The sequence below is a fragment of the Poecilia formosa genome, unplaced genomic scaffold (assembly GCF_000485575.1).
Source record: "Poecilia formosa unplaced genomic scaffold, Poecilia_formosa-5.1.2 Scaffold27, whole genome shotgun sequence".
Classification (NCBI taxonomy): domain Eukaryota; kingdom Metazoa; phylum Chordata; class Actinopteri; order Cyprinodontiformes; family Poeciliidae; genus Poecilia; species Poecilia formosa.
This window is the reverse complement of record NW_006799966.1, coordinates 1324299-1339485: the sequence shown is the minus strand read 5'-3', so window position 1 is coordinate 1339485 and position 15187 is coordinate 1324299. Positions and strand designations below refer to the sequence as shown.

The following is a 15187-nucleotide window of genomic DNA, read 5'->3' as shown; positions in this document are numbered from 1 at the left end:
TATATATATATAATTTGCAAGCCCTTTTCTAGCTTTATTCAATTCAATTCACTAAGATATGTAATGTTCAGATAAATCTGATCTTGTTTTTGCAGTTGTTCACTTTTGCATTTGATGCCTCCAACACATTACAAAAAGTTGGGATAAGGGCAATAAAATATTGGAAAAGTTGAGAATGCTCAAAATAAACTTATTTGGATCCTTCCTGCGGTGAACAGATTACTTGGAAACAGGCGAGTGTCATGACATTTCTAAAAGACTGAGTCATTCCTAATTAAGGATGGGGTGACATTCCCCTTTGAGTCCCCTTTGTGAACATCTGTGTGAGCAAATTGTCCAACAGTTTAGGAACTAACTTTTTCACCAAACTATTGTGAGGAATTTACGAATTTCATCACCTACAGTCATTCAAAAGCCAATAACACTGACGAGCGCTGCCGGTTTCCCTGGTTCCAAGCTCATCTGCGATGAACTGATGCAAAGTGGAAAAGTGTTCTTTGGTCTCATGAGTCCACATTTCAGATTGTTTGTGGAAATCATGGACATTCTTTCTTCCATGCTAAGAAGGAAAAGGACTGTTATCAGCTCCCAGTTCAAAAGCCATCTGTGATAACATGGTGGTGTGTTGCACATCTGTGAAGGCAACATTAATGCTGAAAGGTATATAAAGTTTGTGGAGCAACATATGCTGCCATCTAAGTGGCATCTTGTCAGGGTCACTCCTGCTTATTCCATTGTCAAGCCCGTTATAACATTGTAGCTTTATAGTTAAAGAGTATGATTACTAGACTGGCCTTCCTGCAGTCCAGACCTGTCTCCCATTGAAAATGTGTGCCGTGTTATGAATTGCAAAACACTGCAGCGGAGACGCCAGATTGTTGTGTTACAAGTTTTTACATCAAGCAAGAGTAGGAAAGAAATCCACCTGCAAATCTTCAGCTCCAGTGTTCTCATTTCCTAAATGCTTTTTGAGTGTTGTTAAAACGAAAGGAGATGTAACACAGTGGTAAACATGCCACAGTCCCGACGTTTTTGGAACGTGCTTCAGGTATCAAATTCCAAGTAAAAAAAAAAAAAAACAATAGTTTATTAATTTGTGAATTACATATCTTGTCTTTTTGAAGATAATTCAATTGAATATATGTTGATTAGGATTTTCTAATCATTGCATTCAGTTTTGTTTGTGTTTTAAACAACGTCCCGACTTCATTGGAGTCGGAGCTGTCTTTATGTTTGCAATATGCAGACTTTGCACTTTGGTATTTCACATGCTTGTTGCTGGTGCGTTTCCAGCTTGGCTTTTCTAGTGAAGGAGGGCTACGAGGACAAGGTACTGGTGGCCCACGACATCCACACCAAGAACCGTCTGACCAAGTTTGGCGGCCACGGCTACTCCCATATTCTCAAGAACATCGTGCCGAAGATGCTGACGAGAGGCATCACTCAGCACCAGGTGGACAAAATCCTAATCGACAACCCTAAACGCTGGCTGACCTTCAAATGAAACAAACAAAAGAATAATGGAAGCTGATTTGACAGAGCTGTGATTTTATTTTTTTTCAGCATCACACAATGAACATTTTGAGATCATTACAATAATCACAACCATTTGTTTAACCCACAATGGTTAAACATAAATAGTGCTAGTGATTTTTTCTTTCTGTGTTTTGTAAACATAATTGTTTGCTGCAGATTGTTCAGATGAAGAACTTTTAGAAATATATTTTAAATTAGAACTTGAGGTCTACTAATGAATGGGCCAATTTTCCCTTGACTGACTCTCATCGGTAGTTGGCAGATCAAATACTGAGGTATATGACTTTAGTTTTCCTTTTTCTTACATGTATGAAAGCTCAGTTGTCTTTAATATTTAATAACCAACAAGATGCACTTCTTTATTGATTTTAACCAAAAACAGATACGATTGTTGGTGCATGGAAACAATTAAAAAAAAAGTGTAATTGAGGCCTTACTAATTAGTACTGTGGTGTATTATATACTATTTGCTTTGTGTTTTTGATGATACAGTTTTCACTTTGTTGTCAAGACTTATAATTTCCCCTCTATTTTATGTGCTTTTCCCCTGTGGCCTCCTCAACTGATTCAAATTAGGAATGCACTGATCTATTGTAGTTGTACAGCATCTTATCAAGTCCAGAGGACCCCAAAACATTTCACACTACATTCAATCATTCACACACACACACACACACATTCACACACTAATATATTATGTTCATCAAAATCAGACAAATGTTAGGGACATGTGGTTTTATGCATCAAAAAGAAAATAATGCTGTTATTTTCTCCTCCCAGTACAGTGAATATATATTTTTTTTATCTTAATCGGTCAGTTCTGAAATTGCTTGGTCAGACCTCAAAAACCCGAACTTGGTATTAGTCATCAAAAGCCTAATCTACAAGAAAAAATATTTTTTTCTTTCCACTTTTGATCATGCATTAGTCACTTTGCAAAGGAGTTTTGCTCAGTATTTGTGCTTTTTCTTTTCTTGTTTTGATCTCATTGGTTGGTCAAACTTAGCAATACACCAACTGATCAGCCAGAGATTGGAATCAGCAAAGTTGATTCAAACGTACTACCACAGTCAGCTGTAATGGTTCTTAAGAATTTTTTTTGAAAAAACAGCAGACAAAATCGGCAAATCAGATCTAAATGAAAACACAAATCTATCGACTATAGAAAACCTAATCAGCGCATCTCTAATTAAAACTATTTGATTTGTTTTTGTGATTATTAGTCATTTCATAAAGGAGGGGCTTTTTTTTTATTTTGATTGGCCAAAATGACAAAATATTCTCCCCTCTGATTGTATTCTCTGGAGAGGTGCCCACACATATGGTGCTACAGTAATTACCTTTTTTTTTAATTTAAACATCATCGCTCCTCCTCCATTTGAGACATCTCTGTGAACATGCGAATAATGTGAATAAATGAGTCTGCTCGTAATCAGTATGCTCCTCGGATCTCGTCTCCGTGTGCTCGTGTTAGATGAGATGTCCTGTTGGCCCCTCATTGGGTGTCTCCGTGTGCCTGTGGGAGAACGCTGGCGGGTCGGCCCAGATGAAGGACGCGTCCTTCCCTCATCTGGGAACAGGTGGCCTCACAGGGTGACTTCAACACATGATCAATGGCGAGATCGCCACAGCTGACTGCGCACCATGAACAAGTACATAAGTTGGATTAATCATGTCAGGGCGTTACAAAGGAAGCCAGATGATTCCATTTTACATTTTTACTGATGTTTCTGATCAGGGAAAGCATAAAGTTCAGTAAGCAGATTGGTGAATGTTTCAGAGTTTTAGGAAAGATATGTCAGTGTCGCTGTCCAGTTTTGGTGACTAAACAGGCTACCCTGCTGCTTAAACCAGATGCCATGTTTGACACACACACATGAAAAATGACTTGCACTGATCATTTTGCCAATATACTTGTGCTTCATAAGCATCACATCATTAGATGCTACACAGTGTTAAAATGTCAACGTCTTATAAACATGCATCACGACTTTTAACATCTTTGCCCAAAATGCAGTGGCTTGAACTGTTTTTTTTTTTTGTTTTGTTTTTTTTTTTCTTATTGGTGAATAAAGCACAAAAATTGACAAACACTGAAGTGAGTAGTGGTTATGTGGGTATATAATAAGCCTCTGTGAGTAAGTGCTAAATGTAGACACTTGAAACTTTCAATTTACCACAGCAGCTACAGTTAGTTAATTTGTAAAGCCTATAACAGTTCATTGAGAGCGCACAAGCAACAAAACATCAACCTGACTTTGCTGTACAAAATGAAAACTGGAGTTACACTCTCAGCTCCTCACTGCTGCAAAGTAGAGTTTCTTTGTGCATGACTTCCTGCAAATCTCTTGGAATGATGTTCAACAGAAACGGTGAGCTCTTTCCGTCTCTGATGTCCCGGGTGGACTGAGCAGGAGCTGTGAAAGCAAGCTTATATGTAGAGAGTCGGACCCAATTCCTCCAGCCTGCTTCAGTCAGCATACAGCATGAAGCCGGAGAAGGTGCTGTACTTGTTGTTGTTTCCGCCGTGCGCCTTCCCTCCGTCCAGCTTGATGTAAATCTCATCCCCGGGTTCCAGGTGGAGAACGACGCTGTTGCTGGCGTAGTCGTAGTTTTGGTCCGCGTCCTGCGCGATGGCGCTAGCTCTCACCTGACAAGGAAAGATTTCTACTGATTAGATTCAGAATCAGAACCATCAACATTTTTGATGAGTACTAAAACGGTTTATCAGTGTATTTGAACATTTATCATCACTTTGACTTTTAAAGCAGGAGATGTATTTGTGCGTAAAAGCGCAAAAGGCATAAATTGTGCCGTTTTATCCTGAACTGAAGTCCTGGTGACCCCTCAGTAGATTTCACTCGGTAATCAGAACCATGGACAGTTCGATCAACAATGGATTTTTTTTTTTTTTTACGTACAAGATCCGTTCAGGTAAAACGAATCAAACCCTGGTTTCGATTCTCACCTGGTTGTTTTTGCAGAGGTCAGCCCACATGCTTGTTCCATCCCCGCCTCGCATCAGCACATGGTAAACGAAGAAGTAAATTCCGGGTATGGAACAGGTGAATTTTCCTGTTGATGGGTCGTAGTGGTTGCCGAGATTTGTGACCACGTCGTCAAATTTTAAAACTTCATAGCCCTCATGCTGCTTCTTCAGCCCTGCGTAAAACGCTATCTTTGGCACCGTGTTGTAAGTGGCTGCGCTGATGGCACCGGTTGGTCCATTCGCTCCTGGTAGCCCAGGTGGACCTGGTGGTCCAGGTGCTCCTCTCTCCCCGGGTGGACCCGCCGGTCCCGGTGGCCCCGGCTCACCAACCGGACCCCTGGGGCCCATCCTCCCGACGCGCCCCGGCTCTCCCTGGGGACCCTGGATGAACGTCGGCAGCGACTGCACCAGGCGGTTGTCTTTGTTCGGGTGGGTCGCTTTCGCCGTGGCTGCCGTCGCGGTCCCATGGGAATCGCACACCATCTGACAAGATCCGAGCATCTCATAGCGGGCAGGATTTCGGGCAGGAGTTCCGGCAGAGTTCACCATGACCGGAATCAGCACCACCAGCACCAGAACCAGCGCCACGCCGCAAACACCAGTTGCGATCATCTGCGCCCTGCGTATTCGCGGCGTTCTTCCAATTTGGTGGTCTTCCAGCCTGCTTGAGGGCGATATAATTGCAGAAGAAAGAATCGGACCCGTCCTTGAATTGCACCGCAACCTCTGGAGGTGGAAAAGTCTTTAAACCGCTGCGCAAAAGTAACCATCCAAAACTTTTACGCCTTGGAGGATCGATCCAGCCGACTCATCTCCACCTTCTTCAGAAGACTTTCATGGGAGACGAGGACATGAAGACTGCAGCTTTCTGCAAGTTTCAGCTTATAGCGCGGAGCAACACAGAGAAAATGGGCTCAAACTGAAGCGCTACTCCTTTCTGGAATTGAAGAGTGAGGGGAGGGGTGGACATGATGGATGGGAAAGAGTCGGTGCGTTTCTTCAATCAAATTGGAGAGGATGAACAACATACAAACACTGATGCAACTTCAAACTTTGAAAATAATAAAAAAAGTTGTTTTGTTTTTTTGTCTTTTTTTGTCTGTGGAGTAAAAGGAGAGGTTTATTTTATATGGATCAGTTTTCCAATTGATTGTTTCAAAGCTCCATCCTACAATATGTTGTAAGGGCTTATCCAAACAACTTCAACTTAATTAGGTCCATTTAAGACAAAAGGTCACACCTCAGTGGCTCCCTGTGTCCAATTTATCATTTGGAGAAAATCTATAGAGCCACTGAAAGGAGGAGAGGAGTCAGTAGGAGCTGGCGTTGAAGGATGACTCCACAGATCTACTGATGAAACCAGTGTTGGGCCATTTACAGGAAAAGCTGGCAAAAATAACTTAATTATCTAGCAGTTAGCATCAAGCAGTGGCTGTTGGTTAAAAACGGTAGCACAGATCTGATAAATCATAGGTATTTGGAATGAGATCAGAACAAATCATTTCATAACTTGCTCCACACAGATTTCCGGGGGAGGGGGATTATATAAAAAAAGCGATCCCAGTTATAGCTCACATTAAGAGGAATGTGTACATTTTGTATATTTCCTTTAAATATGAACATCTCTGAATTTCAATTGGGAAGTAAAGGTGAAAGTGATGCACACATTTCTGAAGCGTTGATTGTGCCAGAATTTCAATTCTGAGAACTTTAGGGGCGGGGGGAGGGGGGACAAAAAAGTCTTTGTTAATTTGACTGAGACCTAGATAGAGCCACTGCTAAAACTTTAGGCTGTCATCAGATGTGTTTGTGCAGTAAAGAGAATCAAGCAGTTAGAGCCATACCCCTGCACTCTCCCCTCCATCCTGATTGATCTCATCCAGCTTCTCATTAGGTTTTTGTTCTCTTCTCTTAAAGAGTTTTGCAGGGGAGCTGAAAGCACAACAGTGTATCACACAATGCAAGAAGAAACCCGTTTTCACAAAACAGAAATATTTCAACTATTTTAAAATGTATATATAAACAGTATTCTTATTGTTTTATTAGATTTTTTTTTTAATAACTTTTTAAAATTAGTATTTTTTATTATAATTGATTTATTAGATGCTAAATATTCTCAGCTCCTCAATTATTATTATTTTAATTTTCATTTCTTGTATGGTGTTTTATATTTTGATAGATATTGTCATGGCTTGTCCTTGTGAGACTAATCTACAATGCAATTCTGCTTTGCAGGTTTAAAACCTAGGCTAAAATAAAAAAAATACTATAAAGTAAAAGAAAAAGAAGGTTACAGATAAAAAAAAAAGAAAATTTCAGGCTGCAGTTTGAGTAATTTATTTAGAGGGTGGGGGAAATCCAGTTATTAGAAATAATTGGGTTTGAACAAACTGATGTCAATATTGGCACTCCACCCGCTCTTTTACCAATAACAATAATTATGCAAGAACTAGAAAGAGGAGCATTCTGTTTCCACTCAAAAGTCAAAATGTTGAACTTTGAGCAGCATTCAACAGGAGATAGTATGCGGTCCCTGATTCAAAACTTTAATCTTCTTCCCATGAAGTCATTCTTTAGTTGATCTGGATGCATCCTTGGAGTCACTGTGATGAAAAATAAAAATCCCTCTTCATCTTCAACTTTCTGGCAGATAATTCAAGGTTTTGAGCCAAAACACACTGTTTGAAGCCATGCATCATTTCATCCATCTTGGAAAAAGAAATTAAGTTCCATACGAATATATGGTGTGGACTTTTCTTTGCACTCTTCCCCTGACTGATGCTTTCTATTAAAAGATTTTGCTCAATCCTTTGTAACCTCTCTAGAAAATATGTGTTTGGGTTTTGGATGCACATAAGAAAATATCAAGAAAATCCAACGAGGACAGTTGAAGTTTAATTCAGGTTAATCCAATTCACCATCACAGACAGCAGATGTAAACTCAAGGAAAAATTAAAAGTTGAAACTAAATTGAAAAGTGTATTACTTTAAGGGCCTAACCTTCATTAAAGCTTTTTATTTTTTTCCACCAATAAATTGGCTTGTTTTACAGCTGAATTAAACGGAACAAATGTAAAAGTATATGCATAAAAAACTTTGAAGTAATTTATCATGATCTGTTTTTTTTTCATCACAATAAATGTATAAAAGGCTGTGTGTACACCTTGCAGAGACACTATACATGGTTTAAGTGTATATAAATACATTCAGTTTCAGTTTTTCCCTGAAACATGGTCCCGTGTAATTTTCAGTTTGTTATTGAGTGGCAGGTGTTGTTATTGGGTTCGTTCCAAGAATACTCCACCACCGAGCTCTAGCCTTGGGACTAGTTAGATATGAACAAACAACCAATGGTTCTGGCATTGGGCTGGTATATCTGGATGAAGGTGAACATTTTGAAACAGAAAGCAATCTGCAACATAAGAATGAAGTCATTCTTGGCCAAGTCATGAAAGATTTGGTCAGGATTCAGTGAAAAACTAACTAAGGATAATTCACAGAATCACTGTACGGTGTTGTGAAAAAGCATTTAGCCTCTCACAGATCCTTCAGATTATCAAACAAATATTCATATCAGATTAAAAGAACCTCAGTAAATACAAAAGCAGCTTTTCAAATGAGAATTTATTTAACTAAGTGGGGGGAAAAAAACTATCCAAACAAACCTGAAAAACTAATTATCTCCTAAAGCTAATAACTGGTTGTAGCTGGTAATAACCGCCTCAAGTGTTTGTAACAACTACCCATCTGTATTTTACATCTTCGGAGGAATTTGACCTTCCCTTGTTTGTAAAATTGTTTCAATTAAACCATTGTTGTGTTTTTGAACACTAACAGCGTGTTTAAGATTAGGCTACAGCCTCTAGTTAAATTTAAGTACAGTCTGGGACCAGGTGGAAATTCTTTCTCTGGGATTTTCTTCTAAAGAGCAGAGTTCATGGTTCAGTTGCTGAAAGTCTCCAAAGTCCTGAAGCAACAAAGCATGTCCAAACCATCACACCACCATTTTTAAGATATGTTTTGTTAGTTGTACGCCAGATGTAACGAGGGACACACCTTCCAATAAGTTCCTCTTCTCTCTCATTAGTTCACAGAAGGATTTACCAAAAGTTTTAGAGATAATCCAGATAATAATTCCAAAGGCAAATAATTGTTTTGAGTTTTATTTTACTTAGCGGTATCAGAGTAAAAGGGCTGAACACAAATGCATAGCACACGTTCAGCTTTTTATCAGTAAAAACCTTTGAAAATCATGTATCTTATCCCTTCCACAATAATCCAGTATTATGTGTTGATCATAAAATCTGATTAATAGTCATCTGGTGTTCTTATGAAAAACGTGAGGAAGTTAAAGCTGTGAAAATACTTCTCCAAAGCGACTGTATATGCCCTCTACGGTTTGACGCAACTAATTGGCGTTTAGTCATTATGGTGTCAGACTAGATTTAAGTGTCTTACAGGTGTTTGCAAGTTTAAAGGGCAGCTCATGTGAGCTAAGACTCATTATCATTTCTAAAAGCACACATTTTCTGTGGGAAGCGTGATACATAGACAAGTATATAAGTGAACAGTATATAAAACTCTGCTGCACAGTCACTCATGCACAAACACAGTAGGACATACTGTGGCGGCTATGAGTCAGTGAGCACTTGTTAGTGGTCAGACTCCTTCCCTCCAGTTGGCACAAACCTCCAGTGACTCAGGGAGACTTGTCGACCAGGAGCCAGCATGAACAACAGTGTCAAAACTCACCGAAAGCTGTGGGAAGGCAAACAAAAATCAACTTGTGATAGATGCTTTTTTGCACTTTCGCACGACTGAATCAGATCCTAAATATTGCATTTAAAGCTGGAAAGGGGGTGACTTGCTGCTTGTCCGCAGCTCATTTCCATCACTCCTGTCCAGTGCAGGATCTTCGTTACACGGCTCACTGTGCCCAGAGTTTCCTCTGGTGGTGGAGAGCCCTGACAGGTTGTTTTGAGTCTCAGCTTCAGAGTTCATTTACAACCAGTCAGGCAGGAGTCCACCGGGAGTCTGATGATTTTTCTGACACCCAGACAAGCAGATGTTCAGAGGACATGAATAAAACATACAGCCCATCTGACCACGGAGCGAAAGCTCGACGAGAGCCTAATAAAATATGAGGTGTGATTTCGGTTTGTGAGGAAAAAAAGATGGAAAAAAAAAAAGGAAAAGCTTTGTCAGATAAGTGGGATAGGGCATGAAATATGTATGACCTTAATGTAGCCTGGTCAGATTGGCTAAGCGAGGTTCAAATGTGGTTATGACAATCAAAGCTGAGACAGGTTTGTCAAGGAGCTGAAGTGGTGAATGGGAAGGAAAGTGAATGGACCCCTCATTAGCAGCCAGGAGTATGAACAGAAACATTATGTGACCCAAGTGTTTATCAACCGATAACACACCATGTGTGCTCCGCCTCAGTATTTTTCTCATTCTGCTCTTTCTGAATCTGGCTGTTTATTTCTTTTTTTGTCTCCACTGAAAAAGCAAGAGAAGGCTGGACTCGACCGTTGAGCACAGCAGGGGGTGGCAACAGCGTGCGCTTACACACCACCCACTCAAAGCTGCTCCTGCCCCGTGTTTTAGATGGAGAAGCAATCACAGTTGTCCTTGGTGGGACATTCAAGCAAAAATCAAGGTGCGATTGTGTTATTTGATTTCATTATTTAATTCCAGGGGACCAGCTAACAATTTGGGTGCATGTCCTTGTGTCACTGAGTCTTTTCATATTTCAATTACCGGCGTGGGAGGGGTGTCCTTGTGTGGACTTAGGAAATAATCAATTCAGATTAGATGAGTTATAACCGCACAGAAGAATATCTCAAAATAGATTTGGAGCTCATGCCTCACATAGTTATAGTTCTGGTCAGACGTTTCCATCCAATAATCGGTAGCATGGACGCATTATCCGCCAGGCACTTTTAATGACACATTTGTTACGATTTTTAGGGTGGAAAAACTTTTTTTTTTTTTTAAACCGTAGCATTTTTAAAAACATTTTTGACTTAATTTACATTAACTTGAAACTTTACAGGACCCAAATCGTACATATAGTTACAATATATATGTATACACACTCACCAGCCACTTACGTTAGGCACACACCTGTTCAGTTGTGAACAAAAACAGCAGCTCAGCCAATCACATACCAGCAACTTTGCGCACCAACGCATCAAGATTGCTGAAGACGACTTGCTGAAGTTTAAGCCGAGTATCAGAATGGGAAGGAAAGTTTATTTGAAAGAGTTTAAACGTGGTGTTGTTGGTGCCAGGTGGGCTGATTTGAGTGTTTCAGAAGCTGCTGGGATTTTCATGCTCAACCAGCTCTCTGGTTTACAAAGAACGGTAAAAGAAAACATCCAGTGAGAGGCAGGTTTGTGGATGAAATCAGCAACATCAGACAAGAAACTGCAGACTTCAAGAGTGTTGGAAAGGCATGGACTGTGCTTAAAAGAGAAATCTGTGCAAGAAATCCATCTAATTAAAGTGAATTCTTCCTGTTTTCCCAAAAGAAATGCAGCCAGATTTCAACCAGGAACCTGTTGATTTTTACTAAAAGTCTGTGGCTGAGGTTCAAAATGTTTAGAGGACATTTAACCAAATAAGTCGGCATGAATTATTGTTATGTCTGTCAAAGAGAAAATTCACGATAAATTTAATCTTGTGTTTCCAATTTTTGTCTTTAGAACATGTATGTTGCATAATCATCCCCGTTCAAAAAAATAATAATAATCAAAAACCACAGTCATGACGTTTATGCGTGAGTGAATTTCAGTGTCTTACTTCAGCTTAACAGTCTGATAAATGAACTGTGAGACCAATCTAGTTTTTATTAGCTTGATGTGTAAAAAGGATAAAAGAGCAACACAATGAAATTACCAGCTGTGTTTAGGTCAGAGGAGTGTGAGAGCCAGATGGTGCAAACTGTGAAGTGAGATGGATGAGTCAGCCAAATGCATAGAGGTGGTCCAGTGCAGTTTTTGACATTAAACTGTGAGCAACCTTTAAGAAAAATACGGAGATGTAGAGAATCAGATAAACTTGGATATTTCTTTTTTACCTTCCCAACATGTCAGATTAACACTGATCAGTTGGAACATAATGATAATCTGCCAAATAGTCACTTGGTTGTTATGACGCAAAGCATTTCTGAGCAGGCATTGGAGGTCCAGTTCAATCTGGACTGACCTTTGGCCCCTAAAACATCATCAAATCACATCAGTTTGGTAACTATCAGAAATTGATTGAACCCTTCGGTTTTTATGTAGTTCTTAGAGTTCTCCCATTAGAGTTTTAATTGTTTTCTTTGTATTAGTTTGATAATAAGAACCTGAATCGAGTAGCTTATGCTGAAGCGGTTGTGTATACCATGTGAGTCTAATGTGGAAGGATTTTTGAGGTTGTTAACTTGAATGAAGTCATCCTCTGTAGCAGCGGTGAGTCTTGGTCTTCTGCTTTCATCATAGCTTATTGCGACTTTTGCAGCTACAACTGTCAACAGAGTATGCATAACTGCTCAGACCTTTTGAACTTTGTCACAGTAAAACCACAAACTTTAATTTCATGTAGCCTAATTAGTAATCACGGTTTGCCTGGGCATAGTCCAATCTCAGTCTATCTCCATATGTCCTGTGAAGTTATTTTACGAAACATTAGTGAACAAACGGCATCATGAAGACAAAGGAACACATAGCACTGGCCTGAGATAAAGGAGTAAAAAGAACGGTTAGATTACAAAACAATATAGAACATCTTTCGATTTGGCTCAAGAATGGCTCAGCTGAAACCCAGATCCATCCACCTTAAGTGGCAGGCTGGGCAAGGAGACGAGTAATCAGAAGAACAGTGAAGAGTTCAACTGCGACTCTAGTGGAGCTGCAAATTCAGCTGGAGTTACAGCTGAACGCTTTCAATCAAAACACCTCTGTGTGTTAGAATGGCCTAGATAAAGTTCAGAACTAAATTTAACTGAGATTCAGAGGCAAGACATGACAATTGATGTTCACATGTTCTCCATCATCTAGATGACATCTGGTAGAAATACATCCAAAAAGACTCAGATGTCACAGCAAAGGAAAGCAATTCTAGTTTAAGTTATTGTATCAGGATCGATGCATGACATACATTTCAACTTTTGATTTTTATGCACTTTCTGTATTACACTATAAGCATCTAATACATAAAGTCCCAATAAGAAATATTGCATCATGTGGTTGAAAACTGTAACAAAAATTTAATGTGTGTAAATATGTCTGTGATTTACTTTATCTTAACCTGAAAAAAAAAAAAGAAAAGAAAACGGCAAAAAATGTTCAAGAACCATTCAAAGGAACTTCTGCAAATATCTTATGACTTGGGATCAGTGACTCTAGCGCTGCCTCATATTACTAATTCAGTGTTCACGTCTGGCTGTTTCTCTGCTGCGTCCTCCTGTCCTCCAGCAGGAGCTCACAGCCAAACATGTCATTGCTCACATTTTTGAATAAGACACTGAATCATGAGCTGCAGCCTGTGAAATGCTGAGGAATAATATAGGAAGTCATACAAAACGTTTCTATCCAGAGAGGAGGAAAAAAAAAAAAAAAGAAAATGTCAAGACTTCACAATAATAAATAATTCAGAGGTTACAGCAAAATAAAAGCTGTTGGTTTGAGCGTTTGAAGCGAAAGGGGAGCATTTTAATTTTGATGCAGTTTTTCTGAATTCCCAAGATTTTATAAACATTTTAAAACAAGTATTTAAGCAAGAGGAAGACGTTTTAAAAGATAAAGCAAATTAAGTTCAACTATTTCTGGGTAAACACATTGCATTCCTCCGTCCATATCTGTATGCAGAAGTCTCCACTGTTTATTCCTGGATTGTTATGATTGTGCAGAGTAAAACTTTGTGCATTGACACCTGGAGGACGGGATTACGGCAGAGGATTATGGCAAAACCAAATCCCACCCTCTCCATGCAACAACAAAAAAAATATATAAGTAGATTGATTTTCATCGAGATGTCAATCGATGCTTTGTTTTGCTGATGGCATCAGAGGGTGGAGTGTCACATTTTCTGCCGATGAGATTGAACGGCATCGAGGGGCTTAGTGGCAAACACAATCGAGGAGTGTAAACATAGCGAGGGCCACGAGAGGCCGATCAATGGCCCCAGTCTGGGATTGATTAATTACCCCATGAAAGAGACTGAGGTGTGAGAGCACCACAGAAACCTGATCAGAACAAGATTTATCACCCAATCTCTGTATCATCACCCCACCCCTCTCACTGTTTTCTTTTAAGAGCCTTTTTTCTCTCTCTCTCTTCTTAAACAAATCCGTCCCTGTTTCTCTATTTACTGACTCGACTATGTCACGTGAAAGTGGAGCAGAGTGCCTTTACTTTGCTCAGACAGGTAAAAAAAAAAAAGGGTTAAGAAAAAAAAAACAAGGTTATTGCGACCTTTAATCTCAGTTCTAATTAACAATAAAAAAGAATATTAAGAACCCATGATGAGCCCTTGTGCTATAATAAGATTTAATTTGATTCTCTGAAATCTGGTTCTATGCTCATTAATTAAACAGATGAATATGGACTAAGTGATTTGCTTGTTTTAACAAGAAAAGAAGATGGAAGAAAAAAAAAACTTCAATTTAGTAGGGTGTGGGGAGGGGACACAAAAGACATTTCACCACACCTTTTGCAGAAATATTTTATCCTACATTTAAAGTGGTTAAATGTAAACTAAATACATGCCTAGATGAAAATATTTAGAAATATCTTTAAAATACCGGCTGGAATGTAAGCATTTTGATTTTATTTACATTGTAATGCACATTTACAAGAATTAAAAATTTTAGGAAAGCTTTTAACATTTAATTTGAATTAACATCAAAACACATTTTTTTATATATTAAGCTACTGCCAGACTCTTTCTGATCTGATTGCATGATATCATGTCTCACAAGCACATTCTATGTAAATTCACATAAATTCACATTTTGAAAGCACCAATATTGGATTTCATATGTAAAATATGTTTACTGTTTGCTGTTATATAAAGTGATTCCCAAATGTGTTCACCCCCTTGTTAAAATGCCAAGATTTTGCGAAGTGAAAAATAAGAAGGCTGTAAATTATTTCAACTTTTTCCACATATGACAGTCAAAAGCCTGTCAACCTGTTTGAAGGACAAAGGTCTTAAAGGTTTCAATGACGCAGTGGCAACTTTTGACCCCAGACTCTTAAAATAATGCATTTTCAAACACTTTTGGATCTAAATTCTGGGATTCAGTCTTCTTTCTTTGGTTGGAATCTCTCAGGATCCCACAGCTAGACTAGACAATATCGCCCCGCTCTGCCCTGCAAAGGTTCCCCAGATCTGACAGATGCTTCGGACATCTTGCGTCAACAGCCCTCTTCAAAGTGACCTAACAGATTTAATGTCAGATTTAGTTCTGCAGACTGGACAGGCCATTCCACTACATTCACTCTTCTCTCGTGATGTAATTATATTGTTGGTTTGAATGTGTGCTTGGGTGTTGAAAAATAAAATCAATCTTAAGCTTCAACTTTTTAGCAAATACCCAAAGGTTTTAAGTCAAAACTGACATACTTGGAGCTGTTCGTATTTTTATCCCCCTTAATAAAAAAAAAAAAAAAA

The 15187-nt window shown here is 39.1% G+C and overlaps 2 protein-coding genes across 2 annotated transcripts in view; one reads left to right on the top strand and one right to left on the bottom strand.

The window, feature by feature from the left end:
- pter (phosphotriesterase related) overlaps nucleotides 1-2632 on the top strand; it is a 6431-nt gene extending 3799 nt beyond the window's left edge. The window contains exon 5 of the mRNA XM_007548598.2: nucleotides 1294-2632. Within this exon, the coding sequence (XP_007548660.1) occupies nucleotides 1294-1504 (211 nt within the window). The 3' untranslated portion in view covers nucleotides 1505-2632. The remainder of the gene's footprint in view (nucleotides 1-1293) is intronic.
- On the bottom strand, nucleotides 2330-5546 carry c1ql3b (complement component 1, q subcomponent-like 3b). Its single transcript, XM_007548599.2, has 2 exons — nucleotides 4505-5546; nucleotides 2330-4186 (listed from the first exon to the last, which is right to left on the bottom strand). The coding sequence occupies exons 1-2, from the start codon at nucleotides 5135-5137 to the stop codon at nucleotides 4007-4009; spliced, it is 813 nt and encodes a 270-aa protein (XP_007548661.1). The 5' UTR covers nucleotides 5138-5546; the 3' UTR covers nucleotides 2330-4006.
- Nucleotides 5547-15187: the final 9641 nt, after the last annotated feature.